This window comes from Phacochoerus africanus, chromosome 3, assembly GCF_016906955.1.
Source record: "Phacochoerus africanus isolate WHEZ1 chromosome 3, ROS_Pafr_v1, whole genome shotgun sequence".
NCBI lineage: Eukaryota > Metazoa > Chordata > Mammalia > Artiodactyla > Suidae > Phacochoerus > Phacochoerus africanus.
The window spans coordinates 75,712,845-75,726,774 of NC_062546.1; the positions used below are offsets into that span (position 1 = coordinate 75,712,845).

Consider the following 13,930-nt stretch of genomic DNA (forward strand, 5'->3'; position numbering starts at 1 on the left):
TCTTCTCCATTACTCTTTTTTTTTTTCCATTACTCTTTATAAACTAGAAACTGTTACTCACCCACATACTCACCACTGTCATGAATCTTCCACTTTCTTTGACATGTTTAACTGTTCTCTGCTATCATCTAATTGTATCATCTGTTTACCAGCCTACACACTTTTGTAGTCTTTGATTAATCACACTTCAGTTTTTAAATGCTAATTGTTTTCTCTTTGTTTCATTTTTTTTTCCTTTATGGATTTCATGTTCTACTCCCTTAAGTCTTGCCTGGGCTTTTCTGCCTACCTTATTGTACATTATCCATCTTGAAAGACATCAGGGAAAGTTCTTAGGGTCAGGGTCTCTCAGAAAAGAGGATTTGTGGACATCCTGACCTATCTTCTGAGAACAGATGTTTCAGTCAAGCTAAATAGTTTGCACAGTACTGCCTAGGGAATTGTCATTGGTGGTTTTGGATCAGGGAAGAGATAGGTGAGGTGGAAAAAAATATTGGAAATATTCACTGGAGGTAGTTCTAGTTATCTTACCTTCCTTTCTTTGCCATGCTCCAAATGCTAGAAGGCTGATTTTTGGGAACTGCATCATCCAGGCTCTTTCACTTTCTGGCTCTCTATTTGGATTTAAACCATGGGAAGCATTGGCTGGAGATTCCAGTAGTGGCGGAAGGAAGAACTCAGAATATTCGTTTCCTTTCCCTCCGTGCCCAACCACAGTGGTTTAGCAGTGGCTGAGTTCCTCCACCAAATGTACCTACACTTTGGGTAGGTGCCTCTTCTTAGCTACAGCTTTCACCAGCTTCTAGTAACAGATTTGGGAAAAAAACTATCATCAGTTTCTTAGCCACACCTCTGTAAATAATTAAGAGAAAGTTAATAGAAACACTTGTATATAAGACTGACTTCTTTCAATTAAATTCTTTTCAATTATCATTTAAAAATGCATTCTCTTTGCTACAAGAAACTTGGCTGATAAAGGGATCAGAAGAGTTTAAAAATAATGAAAAAATTTAGACTAATTTTGCAGTATTTCAAGTGTGAGAGACTGTGTGTCTTTACTTGGGGCAATCATACCAAGAATAAGAAAAAATGGGAGAGTCTTAAAATGTATCAAAATTATTAAAAAGCAAAAGATGATAGAATTTAATATTTTATTTGATATGCTTGTTAACTGCAAAGTTTTAGTAGACTGTTTTCAAACTATCAGTAATAGAATGAGGCCCAGGTTGACCTTATTGGATCATTCAGGTGTTCCAAACAAAACATAAATTCTCTAAAAGAAAAAAAAATTAGTATTCAAGTTACCGTTTAATCTTGATTCCTTCGTAAAAATAACTAGTGAATTTGGTGGTTGTCTTCTATAATTTTTTTTTTCTTTTGAAAATACGTATAACTTTTTTTAAATAATAAAATTTCAAAATACTACATATAATGCTTTAAATTAATTATTATTTGCATCCTAATAGTAAATCTTGGAGGAGAAATAAGGGGGAAAAAAGAGCATTAGTAGTAAAATTTCTATTTAAGTACTAACCCATTAGACAAAACCCTGTTGAATCTGCCATTATCCCAATATAATAGTCTACCCACAATACCAGCTGAGATTTTAGCTCAATAGAAGATGAGTACTGTGTCATTGGTGCATTCTGTTTTTATACATTTAAACTAGATTAGTTTGAAATATAAAATTAGATTGATATTATTCAGGAATTTACTTTTTCAGCATGATAAATGCTATCCAAAAAAATGAATAATCAAGAGTATTGTAATAGGATATCTCTAACTGTGAGGCAACAGTTAAGCTGAAAGCATATTCTGAATTTCTACTTTTTCTATCTACCGTAATTACCAGGAACCTTACCAGGATACCATCCAACTTGACTAAAAGGGAAAAACTGCACAAAGCAGTGTTTCTTTGGTTTATTTTTGCTGAATATCAACTCCTTTCTTCTGATACATCTAGTCTATGAAATAAAAATTAGGAACCTCGTGCTTGAGTGGAATGCTGGAAACAGTACAATAAATAATTCTGTTTCACAGAATAGAGGCCTAACTACAGAAAGCACCTTTAAAATAGGTTTTAAATATATAATAAGTACCTGTTAAACTGCAGTCCACACAACAGTTCTGGTTTTTTTTCTCTCTCTCTTTTTTTTTTTTTTTTGGTGTCTACTGAATACCACTACAATGAAAGGAAACTCGAATTGGTTTTTCACATTGCTCTTTTAATTAAACAAAGGCAATCTTATGTATGACAAGGAGTCATAATTGTTTCTCTCTTAAAAAGGATAACCATTATCATTTTGATAAAACATTGATTACTTCTTATATAAGCTCAACAATAACTTAGTTTTAGTAAAAATTTGTTTATTAAATGTTCCTCTTGTACCGTCACATTTCATGTTCATATTTTATATATATTTTTTTATTGTGTCAGCTCTACTAACTGCCAGATTACATTGCAAGACATCTTTTTTTTACTCTATTTTATAGGTATGTATATATAATACATATGTATGTATATATTGTATATATATTTCAGATGTTACATATACATTCCTACCTAATACATGTATGCATGTGTGTATATACACACACACACCTATAAGATAAAAATAGACAACCAAAAATAAGCAATTTTATTTTTATCATTTAGAATCAGAAATGTTTCTTTTATCAAAATGTATAATGCCTTGGTTCAGAACATCTAATTTACTCTCAGTGTAGGTTGAACTCTTCATACATTGATGGATGAAGAAACAGCATTCATTCATTTATACTTATCATTCATCAGTTAATATATAGCATTTTTTTTTCTTCATAGAAACTTAAGCAGATAGTCAAATAACTCTTGTGAAGACATTTAGGTCCTAAGGAGGAGATGAGACATACTGCCAAATTATGAGTGAACTGCTGAAAAGGCAGTATGTAAAGATTTGTGTGTGTTTGTTTTGTTTGAATTTTATTGGCATTGGTTGTGGTGTTAGTGAATGTGTCATATCTCTTAGATAGTAAATTTTTGGAGTCTGTGTAGTGGTTTCAGTTGTATAAGAACTAAATTTATTTTTGTTAACATGTTTGTGGGTTTACTTCATTTATTTTCTCTAGAAGGAATACTCTGGTGGTTGTGTTTGATGCTTGCTGTTTGGAATAAGCATGTTTACCAAATGGACAGGCTTGGCATGGGTATATAAAGCTACTAATGACGTACTTATCCGTTGTCAATATCCATCAAGGAATTGAATCTAACAGATAGTCACTGGGCAAATGGACTACTTCTCTTCGCTTTGACCTGACTTTCCCACATGCTCTGTACATTCAGCTGTGTGCCATCCTTTCTCTGAAATGAGTTCATCTTTCTGATCTCTGTACATCTATACTAGTTATCCAATAACAGAGGGTTTCAGTGGGGGTGGGCGGCAATTACCACAAATTTAGAGGTAGCAAATTTGCCCTGTACTTAAATTGTCCCATGTCTGAAAATAGAATACAGTGTAATTGCATTCAAGTAATTGAATAAAATGATTTTCACATGGAGCTTTTAAATTAGCCCCATTGTTTATATAATTGTGTTAGTTTGCTAAGGCTACCACGAACAGAGCATCAAGCAGCAGAAATTTATTTTCTCACAGTTCTAGGGGTTGGAAATCCCAGATGAAGATGTTGGCAGGTTTGGTTTCTCCTGAGGCCTCCTCTCTGGCTTGTAGTTATCTGTCTTCTTGCTATGGCTTCACCTGGCCTTTTCTCTATATGTGCACACCTCTGGTGTCTCTCTCTTCTTATAGAGACATCAGCTATATTAAATTAAATTCCTACTCTTAGGACCTTAATTTAATCTTATTCACTTCTTTAGAGGATTTATCTTTAAATACAGGTATATTGGTGTTTAAGGCTTCAACATATGAACTTGGAGAGAACCCAGTTCAGTTCTTTACTAGGATGGCTTTCTTAAAGGCCGTGCTAGTAGGTCAGATGGCAAAAATCACCCGGGCAATGTGATTTAGATTCAAATGCCAGTATATTCATTTACTAGTTTTTGTCCATTTCCCTTGGTCACATTTACTTAAGTTTTCCAGATCTGAACTTTCTTACCTACAAAGTGAAGTTATTTCAGGATCGAGTTGTGAGTATTAAATGAAATAGGTGTATAAAGTAGGTATCTCACTGTGGGGGTTTGTCAATGTCATAATTGTTGATACTTGGGCTTGATAATTGTGAGACCAGAATTACCTCCCCTACCCATTGAGGAACAAGTTCCTACTTCCTAGCGTCCAGGGGCTGAATAACTGTCAGCTGTAGTTACTGAATCATTAAAAAGACTTTGCTCCTTTTGAGATGCTAATAGACAAATTCTTACAATAACTTCACTTTTTGTATAGAAGTTAACTAAATCTCTGATAGACTGAAATTTTTTTAAAGTGACAGTTAACTTTTGAGTCCCTATTTAATGATGTAATTACTTCCTTGGCATCTAAGGTAATCTGAGTTGAATGTTTCTGCAGCTTTCAATTTTCCCTGCAAATTTTTATTTTACTTTGAGAATTTCCATGCATAGACATATGTTGAAAGATTGTTGTAACATTTTGCCACATTTGTTTTTTTCGTTTGTTTGTTTGCTTTTTTTTTGTCTTTTTTGCTTTTTCTAGGGCCGCTCCCTTGGCATATCGAGGTTCCCAGTAGGAGCTGTAGCTGCCTGCCTACGCCAGGGCCACAGCAACGTGGGATCTGAGCCATGTCTGCAACCTACACCACAGATCATGGTAATGCTGGATCCTTAACCCACTGAGCAGGGCCAGGGATTGAATCTGCAACCTCATGTTTCCTAGTCGGATTCCTTAACCACTGAGCCACGATGGGAACTCCAACATTTGTTTTATCTTTCTGGAATAAACTTACATAGCCATAGGAGGAGAGCGGACATAGTTTGTAAAGTAACTCAGATGTGATTCATTCTGGTAAAATATCTTACTTTTCATCTTTCTATTCAATTCCTCTTATCATTAGGGCAACGAGCTTCATGTTTGGGACTACATAGACAATTCAGTTTGAATATATCTACATCAAAACTGTACACATCTGGATTTTTCTTAATTTTTACATCCTTCATATACATAGTATCTGTTGTGAGATGGATTTCTGGCCAAACACTACGTTATTTACAGTAGTCAGTGGTTTAAAGTGTCACCTATTTTAAGGAATCTTATTTCTGTTTTCTCTGAGTCATAGTAAATCACCTGATTACATTTGGCCCATCTGAGTAAAAATAGCAAATTGGTAAAAAAAATTTCTACTTCTAGTTTACAATGTAAATTTCCCCAGAATTTTTAAAGTAAGGCTGTAAGTCTCCCTAGAATAAGTGAATTGTACTTTAAATATTGATAATTTTTCAGTTACTGCTGAATGAGGAATATGTGAAACATTAATTCTGTCATTAAAATCTAATCCATGAAAAAGTTCAATTGCCTGACTTTTAGTACCTTTTTCCATTAAGAAACATTTTGCAGAATTTCTAAAAGATCTGAAAATTAATACAGAGAAATATATTGGAATATTCATGCAAATTAAGGAATTCCCATTTCCTTTACTTATTGCTTTTCTTTTTTAATTCGAAGAAACCTCTATAATATTTTAAATTTCTTTAACTCCAAACCACTAAACAAATTTATTGCATCTTATTTACCTGATAGGACCCTGGAATCTCTTGAATGACAAATTTACATTTGTGATGCTCAATATATTATTTACATTTAAACACAGTCCTGTAATAAAGGTATAATTATAAAACAATTTTAATCTGCAGCTAAAGAGTTTTATGATTGTTAAATATTTATGATACATTGTTATCTGTCACATTCATTTTTCTCCATCCCTGTCTCTGCTTATTTTGCAAGTAGAAATAGACAAAATTTCAGTGAGTAAAACGGTTAACAGTAGTCCTAGCTATCTCCAGGTAGATTGACATTTCATCCTGGATATATAATTTAATCCATTTAAAAGTGAGAGAAAGCAGTACAATGACCTGTGGCTTTAAAGAGGATTTAAGTCAGAAAAAAATGGATGGAGATATATATATATATAATGATATATATATATTTACATTTTATATATATATATATTTAAATAGTGGATGTTATTTGTTTCTGGTAAGCAGCCATTACTTGTGAGCAGGATTGCATTCATTTCTTCCCATGGTTGAACCAAGCTAAAGCTGAGCAAAGCAACCTTCTGCGCCAGATCCTGCATTCTCTTAAAGGGTAATAAAGAACCTTGCTGGCCTGACAGGTTGTCATAGCAATTATTCACATGAAGTTCTGTACCAGTTGTATCTGTCAGCCCATATAGTATTGAATATTTTAACTGGCAGTCTTCCAAGACTGAACATTAATCTTACCATCTCCTATTACAGTCCCTAATCAAGATATTCCAGGGGTGATTGCACTAACATTGTTTGAAGACTACATCTACTGGACTGATGGGAAAACCAAGTCACTCAGCCGTGCCCATAAAACCTCGGGAGCAGACAGACTCTCACTGATTAACTCATGGCATGCCATCACAGATATCCAGGTGTATCATTCTTATAGACAACCTGATGGTAATTATTCTTTCCATGATTTCCATAAATGCATCAACATCTTTTAGTAACATTCCATTTTTATTTTCTTTAAGGTGAAGTGTAATTTATTTTTGAGAAAGATTACCAGATTTCATGATTTAGTATAATCCTACAGAATGAATTCAGTTGATATCAAATACTACTGTTGAGGGATGTGGTTAGAAGCTCAAAAATAGTACAAGAATTTATCGAGTGGTTGAAATTATATTAAGGTAAAATGACAATAGTACATGTAGCATGTAGTTGGAGAAGTGAAGACTGCATTCTTGAAATAATTTATTTACAAAATAGTTATAGGATCCCAGTTTCTGGAATTCTGGATAAAGGAACTATTTTTAAGTTGCTCTAGGGCTCTAAAAATGAGAAATGTGCCAAGTGTGCTTAAACATATGTTTAGTAGGAATTCCTTCAGGCCGTATGGACTAAAATTTTGATTATTTTACTTAAAACAAATTTTTGGCCTAGAAAACAAAGCCACTGTATTATTAGTTGTATATCATCATTTCATTATTTTATTTTACATTTATATTTCTAAACCTATGTATATATTCATCCCAGATACTTCTAGTCTCTGTTTATTTTTCTAGTGGACACTTTTTTCCTACTAAAATACTTGCTATTGTAGAAATGCATTCTTAAACTTATTTAATAGTAAAATAAATGTCATAGGACAATGAGTAGAACGTGTCAAAATAAAATCATATTTATTATCTCAATGAGTTCTTGATTACAATGTTCTATTAAAGTATAAGTTAAGAAGTTTAAATGTCCTATCCCTAATCTTATATATTATTGGCCTTGAGTATCCTGTTTTTCTGTTGTTTGTTTCTCGTCTATAGTCTCCAAACACCTCTGTATGATAAATAATGGAGGTTGCAGTCATCTGTGCCTTTTAGCCCCTGGAAAGACTCACACCTGCGCATGTCCCACCAACTTCTATCTTGCAGCTGATAACAGGACTTGCTTATCCAACTGCACAGCCAGTCAGGTGAGTGGAGGTGTAGCGATCCCTTCATTGCATATATGAGCAAATTGTTACAAAGGTTTTGCTTGAGTTTTATTTATTTACTTAAACTGTTTTTTGAAACATCATTTTTTTTGTTTGTTTGGCATAAATTAGATAAACATTCCATACATGATAGATAGGGTCACTGAGTAAGGGAAGCGAAATTTGATACATATTGTTAAAATGGGAACTTACGAAGTACAAATAGAGGTCAAAAGGAAAACAAAAACAAAATTGAAAACTGTTCATACACAGATCTACAAAGAATAATGGTGCAAGTCATGAGTGGGCACAGCAGAATCGTCAGAGGATATCTGACCTATTCCAAGGTACCAGGAATTGATTGAGGCATAGGGTTAAAGCAAAGATATATGCAGTTTAAACAAACAAAGGAAAAATACTTCTATATAAGCTGCTCTGTAGCACCATCTGCACCTCTCTCATCCCTTGGAGTAAGTGATATGGAAAAAGTGTGTTTGTGAAAAGGAATTTTCTAGATATTTTTATAGAAAAGTTATATGATCTAAATAATTTCCTTCTGAAACCTCTTTTTCTTCAAAATGTAATTATTTTCTGTTAGGATATTTCAGATATTAATCTTTCCACTTAATGGTAGTTTCATGGACCTAACTCATAACTTTCAAAATTTGAACAGAAGTCATAGGAAATTTTAAAATTTGATTTTGTTATTCTTGAGTAACTATCTTAAGATAAAATTTTTTGAAGAAATCGTTTGATTTTTTTTAATGACTAAGTTTATTCTTAGAATTCTGTGTTTTGAATTTGCTGGTTTTCCAATTCTGGTAGTGACATCATGGCAACAGACTGCATTTCTCTTAGGGTGTGCTTTTTTTCAAAAAGAGAAATTAATCCTATCTAAACCTGCCTCTTAAGTTATGCCTGTGAGCATCATACATTACAGAACTATACAAATGAAAAAGATTGGGAGTTCCCGTCGTGGCGCAGTGGTTAACGAATCCGACTAGGAACCATGAGGTTGTGAGTTTGGTCCCCGCCCTTGCTCAGTGGGTTAAAGATCCGGCATTGCTGTGAGCTGTGGTGTAGGTTGCAGACACGGCTCGGATCCCACGTTGCTGTGGCTCTGGCGTAGGCCAGAGGCTACAGCTCCAATTCGACCCCTAGCCTGGGAACCTCCATATCCCGCAGGAGCGGCCCAAGAAATAGCAAAAGAGACCAAAAAAAAAAATTCTGTTGGAAAAGATTGGACCTCTTCCAGGAAGCGGTGTGTGTTAAGGGCATAGACTCTGAAGCCAGACTTGCTATGAGTATGATCCTGACTCTACTTTTTTTTTAAATGGCTGCACCTGTGGCATATGGAAGTTCCTGAGCTAAGGAGTCAAATCAGAGCTGCAGCTGCAGGGCTATGCCAAATCCACAGCAACACCAGGTCCAACCTGCATCTGCAGCCTACGCTGCAGTTTATAGCAACACCAAATCCTTAACCCACTGATCGAGGCCAGGGATTGAACCCACATCCTCATGAACACTATGTCAGGTTCTAAACCCACTGAGCCACAATGGGAACTCCCTGACTCTGCTTTAAATGGGCTGAATTATGTTAGCTTTGTTACTTCTTGTTGCCTCAATTTTCTCATCTCTAAATGAGAATGATAATATTTTCAGGGCATTGTTATGAAGACTAAATGGAAAAAGTTCCATTTAGTAAGTAAGTGTTATCCTAGCCCTGCAGTGCAACTAGAATACACTTGATTATGTGTGCCATTAGTGTGACTTCCATCAGGGAGTTCTGATGTCTTGCTGAAAGCATAGGTCATAGTCTCTTTTTTTTTTCTTTATAAAATGTATTGTTTGGATTATACTCTTCTAAGTATTTACATAAATAGAATTCCTTATTTTTAGAGAAGTGGAAAATTAAGTCACTGTGAGAGGTAAAATAAGCAACCTAATTATTCCTAGAGCTAGAATTTAAGGGAGGTATCACATTTTAAAAAAATATATTAAATCTAATTTCTGTTAATTCTGTTTAGACAAATTTCCAACATAACCTCTAGTTTATTCTCAAATAACCTCTGATCTCTTGATTTAGAGCAGACCAGGGTTACTGTGTTGAGACCCAACACTGAGGCTGTAGGTGACTTAGGAGAAATGACAACTGTTTCAGCTCCTGATGGTGTGGTGAGCCTTGCTAGCCAACTGGAAATAGAGTAAAGTCAGAAGATGCTTGACACATTGATGAAAATCTCAAACAGTAGGACATGGCTAGTAAAACATCAGCCTTCTATAGTCATAAAAGGACCAAGGAAAACCTATAATTATATAGGTTCAATAGCAAAAAATTATATAGTTATATGTATTCAATAGCAAAAAATTATATGTATTCAATAGCAAAAAATCTGCTTAGACAATTAAATGAAAACTTAAGTCAACCTAGAAAAATATTATTCCTGTAACTAAATTACTTCTTGATTTGAAATCAGTGATAATACAACTAAAATATTTAAAACTTTTAAAATAGCCTCAATAGTGTTTTTCATGAATTAAAAAAATCAATAATAGCAACACAGAACAATAACAATGAAACTTTATGAATATTTGTTTTCAGCAATAATCCCTAAGGAAAAAAAAAGAGTTAACATTTCATTTGCCTCATATTTAAGGAAAATGTTAATGAAGAATAATATTTCAGCTAACACAATCAATTAGTGGTCCTTGTGAGAGCTGTGGTTTATGCAATCACTTTATTTAGGATTCTTTATGGATGTAATGGGAGGAAAAAAAAGGATGCACTGTACACTTCTCATAGAAAAGTCAGTTCATAGACACAATTTTAGTGAGGTAAATATTAAAATGCTGGAAATAATTTAGGTCCTTCAGAATTATACCATTAAACATTCAGATAAAAAAAATATTGCATTTTAAATTTATCTTACTAAGGGATTTTAATTTGTTATCATTTAATGATTGTAGCCAATGTTACTGATTTTTAAAAAATTAAATATTACTGATTTTTAAAAAATTAAAATGGGGAAATCACACCAATAAGAATTTTGTTAGTATTGAAAATGAACATACAAAAGTCTGGTAAAAGTTAAGATTAGGTCCAATTATCATAGCACAAATCTTTTTTTTTTTTTTTTTTTTGGTTACTTTAGGCCACACCTGCAGCATATATTAGTTCCCAGGCTAGGGGTCGAATTGGTGGCTGCCATGAGCCATGTCTGTGACCTGCACCACAGCTCATAGACACACTGAATCCTTAATCTACTGAGTGAGGCCAGGGCTAGAACTTGCATCCTCATGGATACTAGTTTGGAGTGTAACCTACTGAAGCCACAACAGGAACTCCCAACTCAAATCATTTCAAGTACTACATTTAAATCATTTTAATTAGAACAATTTAAAAATATAAACAATGTATTCCAAACTTAATATACTTAATTTTTAAGTGGAGATTTTTCTTGTTTTGAGTAAGCATCACTACATGCGGGATTTGCATTTTATCCATGTCTCCATTTTAGTAGGCATGCATTTAGTATTTTCTTTACAGCTTTTTGTGAGTGATAATTGAAGTCTGCAATTTTTTTTTTATGAAGATATTAGTCTTGGAGAGCATTTTACCATGAAGAATGTTTTATATTTATATTTAGCATTTTTTAAGTTATTCTAAGTATATATATAAAAAAAAGAAGCCCAGACACAAAAAAGAAATCTTCCTCTGAGAGTAATGAATAAAATGTGGATTAGCGTGAAAAGTAATAATAAATATGTATTTACCCTGGCCTTCTCTTAACTCAAAACCTTTTTATGTCCTAATTTATAATGAAATGGTAGTAAAAAAATTTAAAAATAAAATGGTGAGCAAAATTATTGTGTTATATAGTATTCCAAAAGTTTGTGATTATTTAAATCAGAAATATTTGGTGAATTTTAAAATATGTATTAAGATATTTTTCAAATCTTGATTGGGAAGACTTTGAATATACTCAGGAGACTTGAAATCATCTTACTAATGTACTTTGATATACTCTAATGACTGGAAATGTTTAATGTTCAGGGCAATTGCTTTCAGAGTTAGCCTTGTATCCCCAGACAGTTACATCTATAGAAGTAATATTTTTCCTCTGGTTATTTATGAAAACCACAATAAGAACAGCCACAGAGAAAATCAGTTGAACAGGGAGAACTTCCCTTGGATTCACAGTGCTCTATTCCCTCTTATATTACCACTGAGGGAAAAAATGTACTCTCATAAATATTCTAAATATATATATATAATGAACTCATAAATATTCTAAATATATATGTATATTATATATATATAAATATACCATAAATTAATTTCATAATATCCATAGAGGTTCAGTAAAGGCTAGCATCAAATTATATACTACTTGAAGAAAGTATTTAAAAGAACCAATTTTTAGCTTGTTAGTCTATTTTCATTAGAGAATTGAACCTGGGTTATATATTTCTCTGTGACAAATTTATCTGGCATGCAACATGCTAAGTAAATGCACATGGGGAATTACAACAGAAACACTTCAAAAATAAAATAATAATTTTTAGAAAATATGTAATATTTTCAGTTTCAGAAGAAAAAAAAATGAGGTGCCAGAAGAAATCTATTAAATTGTTTTGTTTTTTTAATGGCAATTATTTCAGATGCAAGGGCTCTCTGTATCAAAAGTGTGGTTTTCTTTAGTTTCTTCTAACTTATGAAGGTATGCCTGGAACTGAATTTTGCTGGAAAAATGAAAACTTTGTGGTCTGAGATCATAAGTAATAAATTGACTGAATTTTCTTGATCCCTGTGTGTAGTTGGCCAATAGTGAAGTTAGCGAGAATAATAATTTAAATTAATTAAATTTGTTAAATTAAGTCAAATTAACTAAATTAATTCAATTTAATACCTCTTCCTGACATTTCTCCTGATTTTTAGCCCTATTCAGCATTTAGAAAACTTTCTGTAGAGGCCCAGGTAATAACTATGTTGGGCTTTGCAGGCCACAAGGTCTCTGTGGCAGCTGCTAAACAGTTGTGGTGAGAAGGAAGCCACAGACAACATGTAAATTCATGAGTTTCTCCATGATTTTCCTGAACAATGTGCTTTTCTGTAGGTCATTTGCTGCTTGTCATGAATTTATTCACTATTTAGGAATGCTCTAATAGTACCACAGTTCACATTAACATCAAGAGGGTAGGCTAGGCTGCTCTGCCCTGCTGAGCTTTTAAATATCTATTAATCCATTATATAGGAGTAGGGTTCTTCAATTTTATTTTTATTTTTTTTTCTTTTTCTCAAAGTTTCGTTGCAAAACTGATAAATGTATTCCATTCTGGTGGAAATGTGACACCGTGGATGACTGTGGTGATGGATCGGACGAACCAGATGATTGTCGTGAGTACATGGTTGATGGAGGAAGTTAGAATTTAGAGCTTCTTAAGTCCTAGACCTGGAAAAAGGAAGCTAGATCTTAAGTTTTGTCTTCTGATAGTTTCCAAAATTGAAATAGAAAGATTTTATATGTCAGTGGTTTAAAAATACAGCAAAAATTGTGCAATGTCTTGCATATGTCTCTGATCAGTATTATATTTACAATGACACTGTCAGCAATTTGTGTTAGCTTTCTCTTTCTCAATTTTTTCAACTTGTACAATGACTAAATTCTTGATGTAGTGGTGAGTATAGTAAAAATCAGCATGATTTTGACCTAATACGTCACTAAATTGGAATAAAAAATGGGCGGGTTTTCAGAATGCTGCTCAATGACTGAAATATTGCCTTAAAGGGATACAATTCTTCAGCGTTTCTGTCAGTATTAAAAGTAAGATCTTTCCAATATAACTCATTAGTTTGCAGTTAGGTAATTTAGTATGCTCTTAGTGGCTGCCTTCAAGTAACTACCAATTACATCTTGAAATTTCAGTCATTGGCATGGTTAGGTCAATTTTTCTTAGCTATCTTTGGTAACCTAGGTTATAATGAACAATCAGCAGACTTTTCCTTATTAGCCTTTTGTAGTTCACTCCATGGGTCACTCCAATACTGTCCTGTCAAGTTGAAGGTGCTTATAGTCAATCATGATAATTCTCTCAGCATCCCAGTGAATGGTTGCCATCATTTGGTCTTGACAATTGAGTTCAAGATCCTTAGGCTTGCACTAAAGAAAGACATTGCCCTATCTTAGTGAAACTAGCTACTTTCTGCTATAGAACTCTCTACCACATAATTACAAAACTGTTTCAAATTTAGGGCCTATAGATAGATGTACTTGTGACCATTTCTCTGGTCACAGTCAAGAGTCTCAAACATTTGAAATTTCTAC

The 13,930-nt window shown here is 33.4% G+C and overlaps 1 protein-coding gene across 1 annotated transcript in view; it reads left to right on the top strand.

Annotated features, from left to right (window-relative positions):
* Positions 1–13,930, top strand: part of LRP1B (LDL receptor related protein 1B) — a 1,901,444-nt gene that overhangs the window by 1,700,383 nt on the left and 187,131 nt on the right. Inside the window, exons 61-63 of the mRNA XM_047772014.1 lie at positions 6,407–6,595; positions 7,456–7,604; positions 12,909–13,002. Coding sequence (XP_047627970.1) covers positions 6,407–6,595; positions 7,456–7,604; positions 12,909–13,002 — 432 coding nt within the window. The remainder of the gene's footprint in view (positions 1–6,406; positions 6,596–7,455; positions 7,605–12,908; positions 13,003–13,930) is intronic.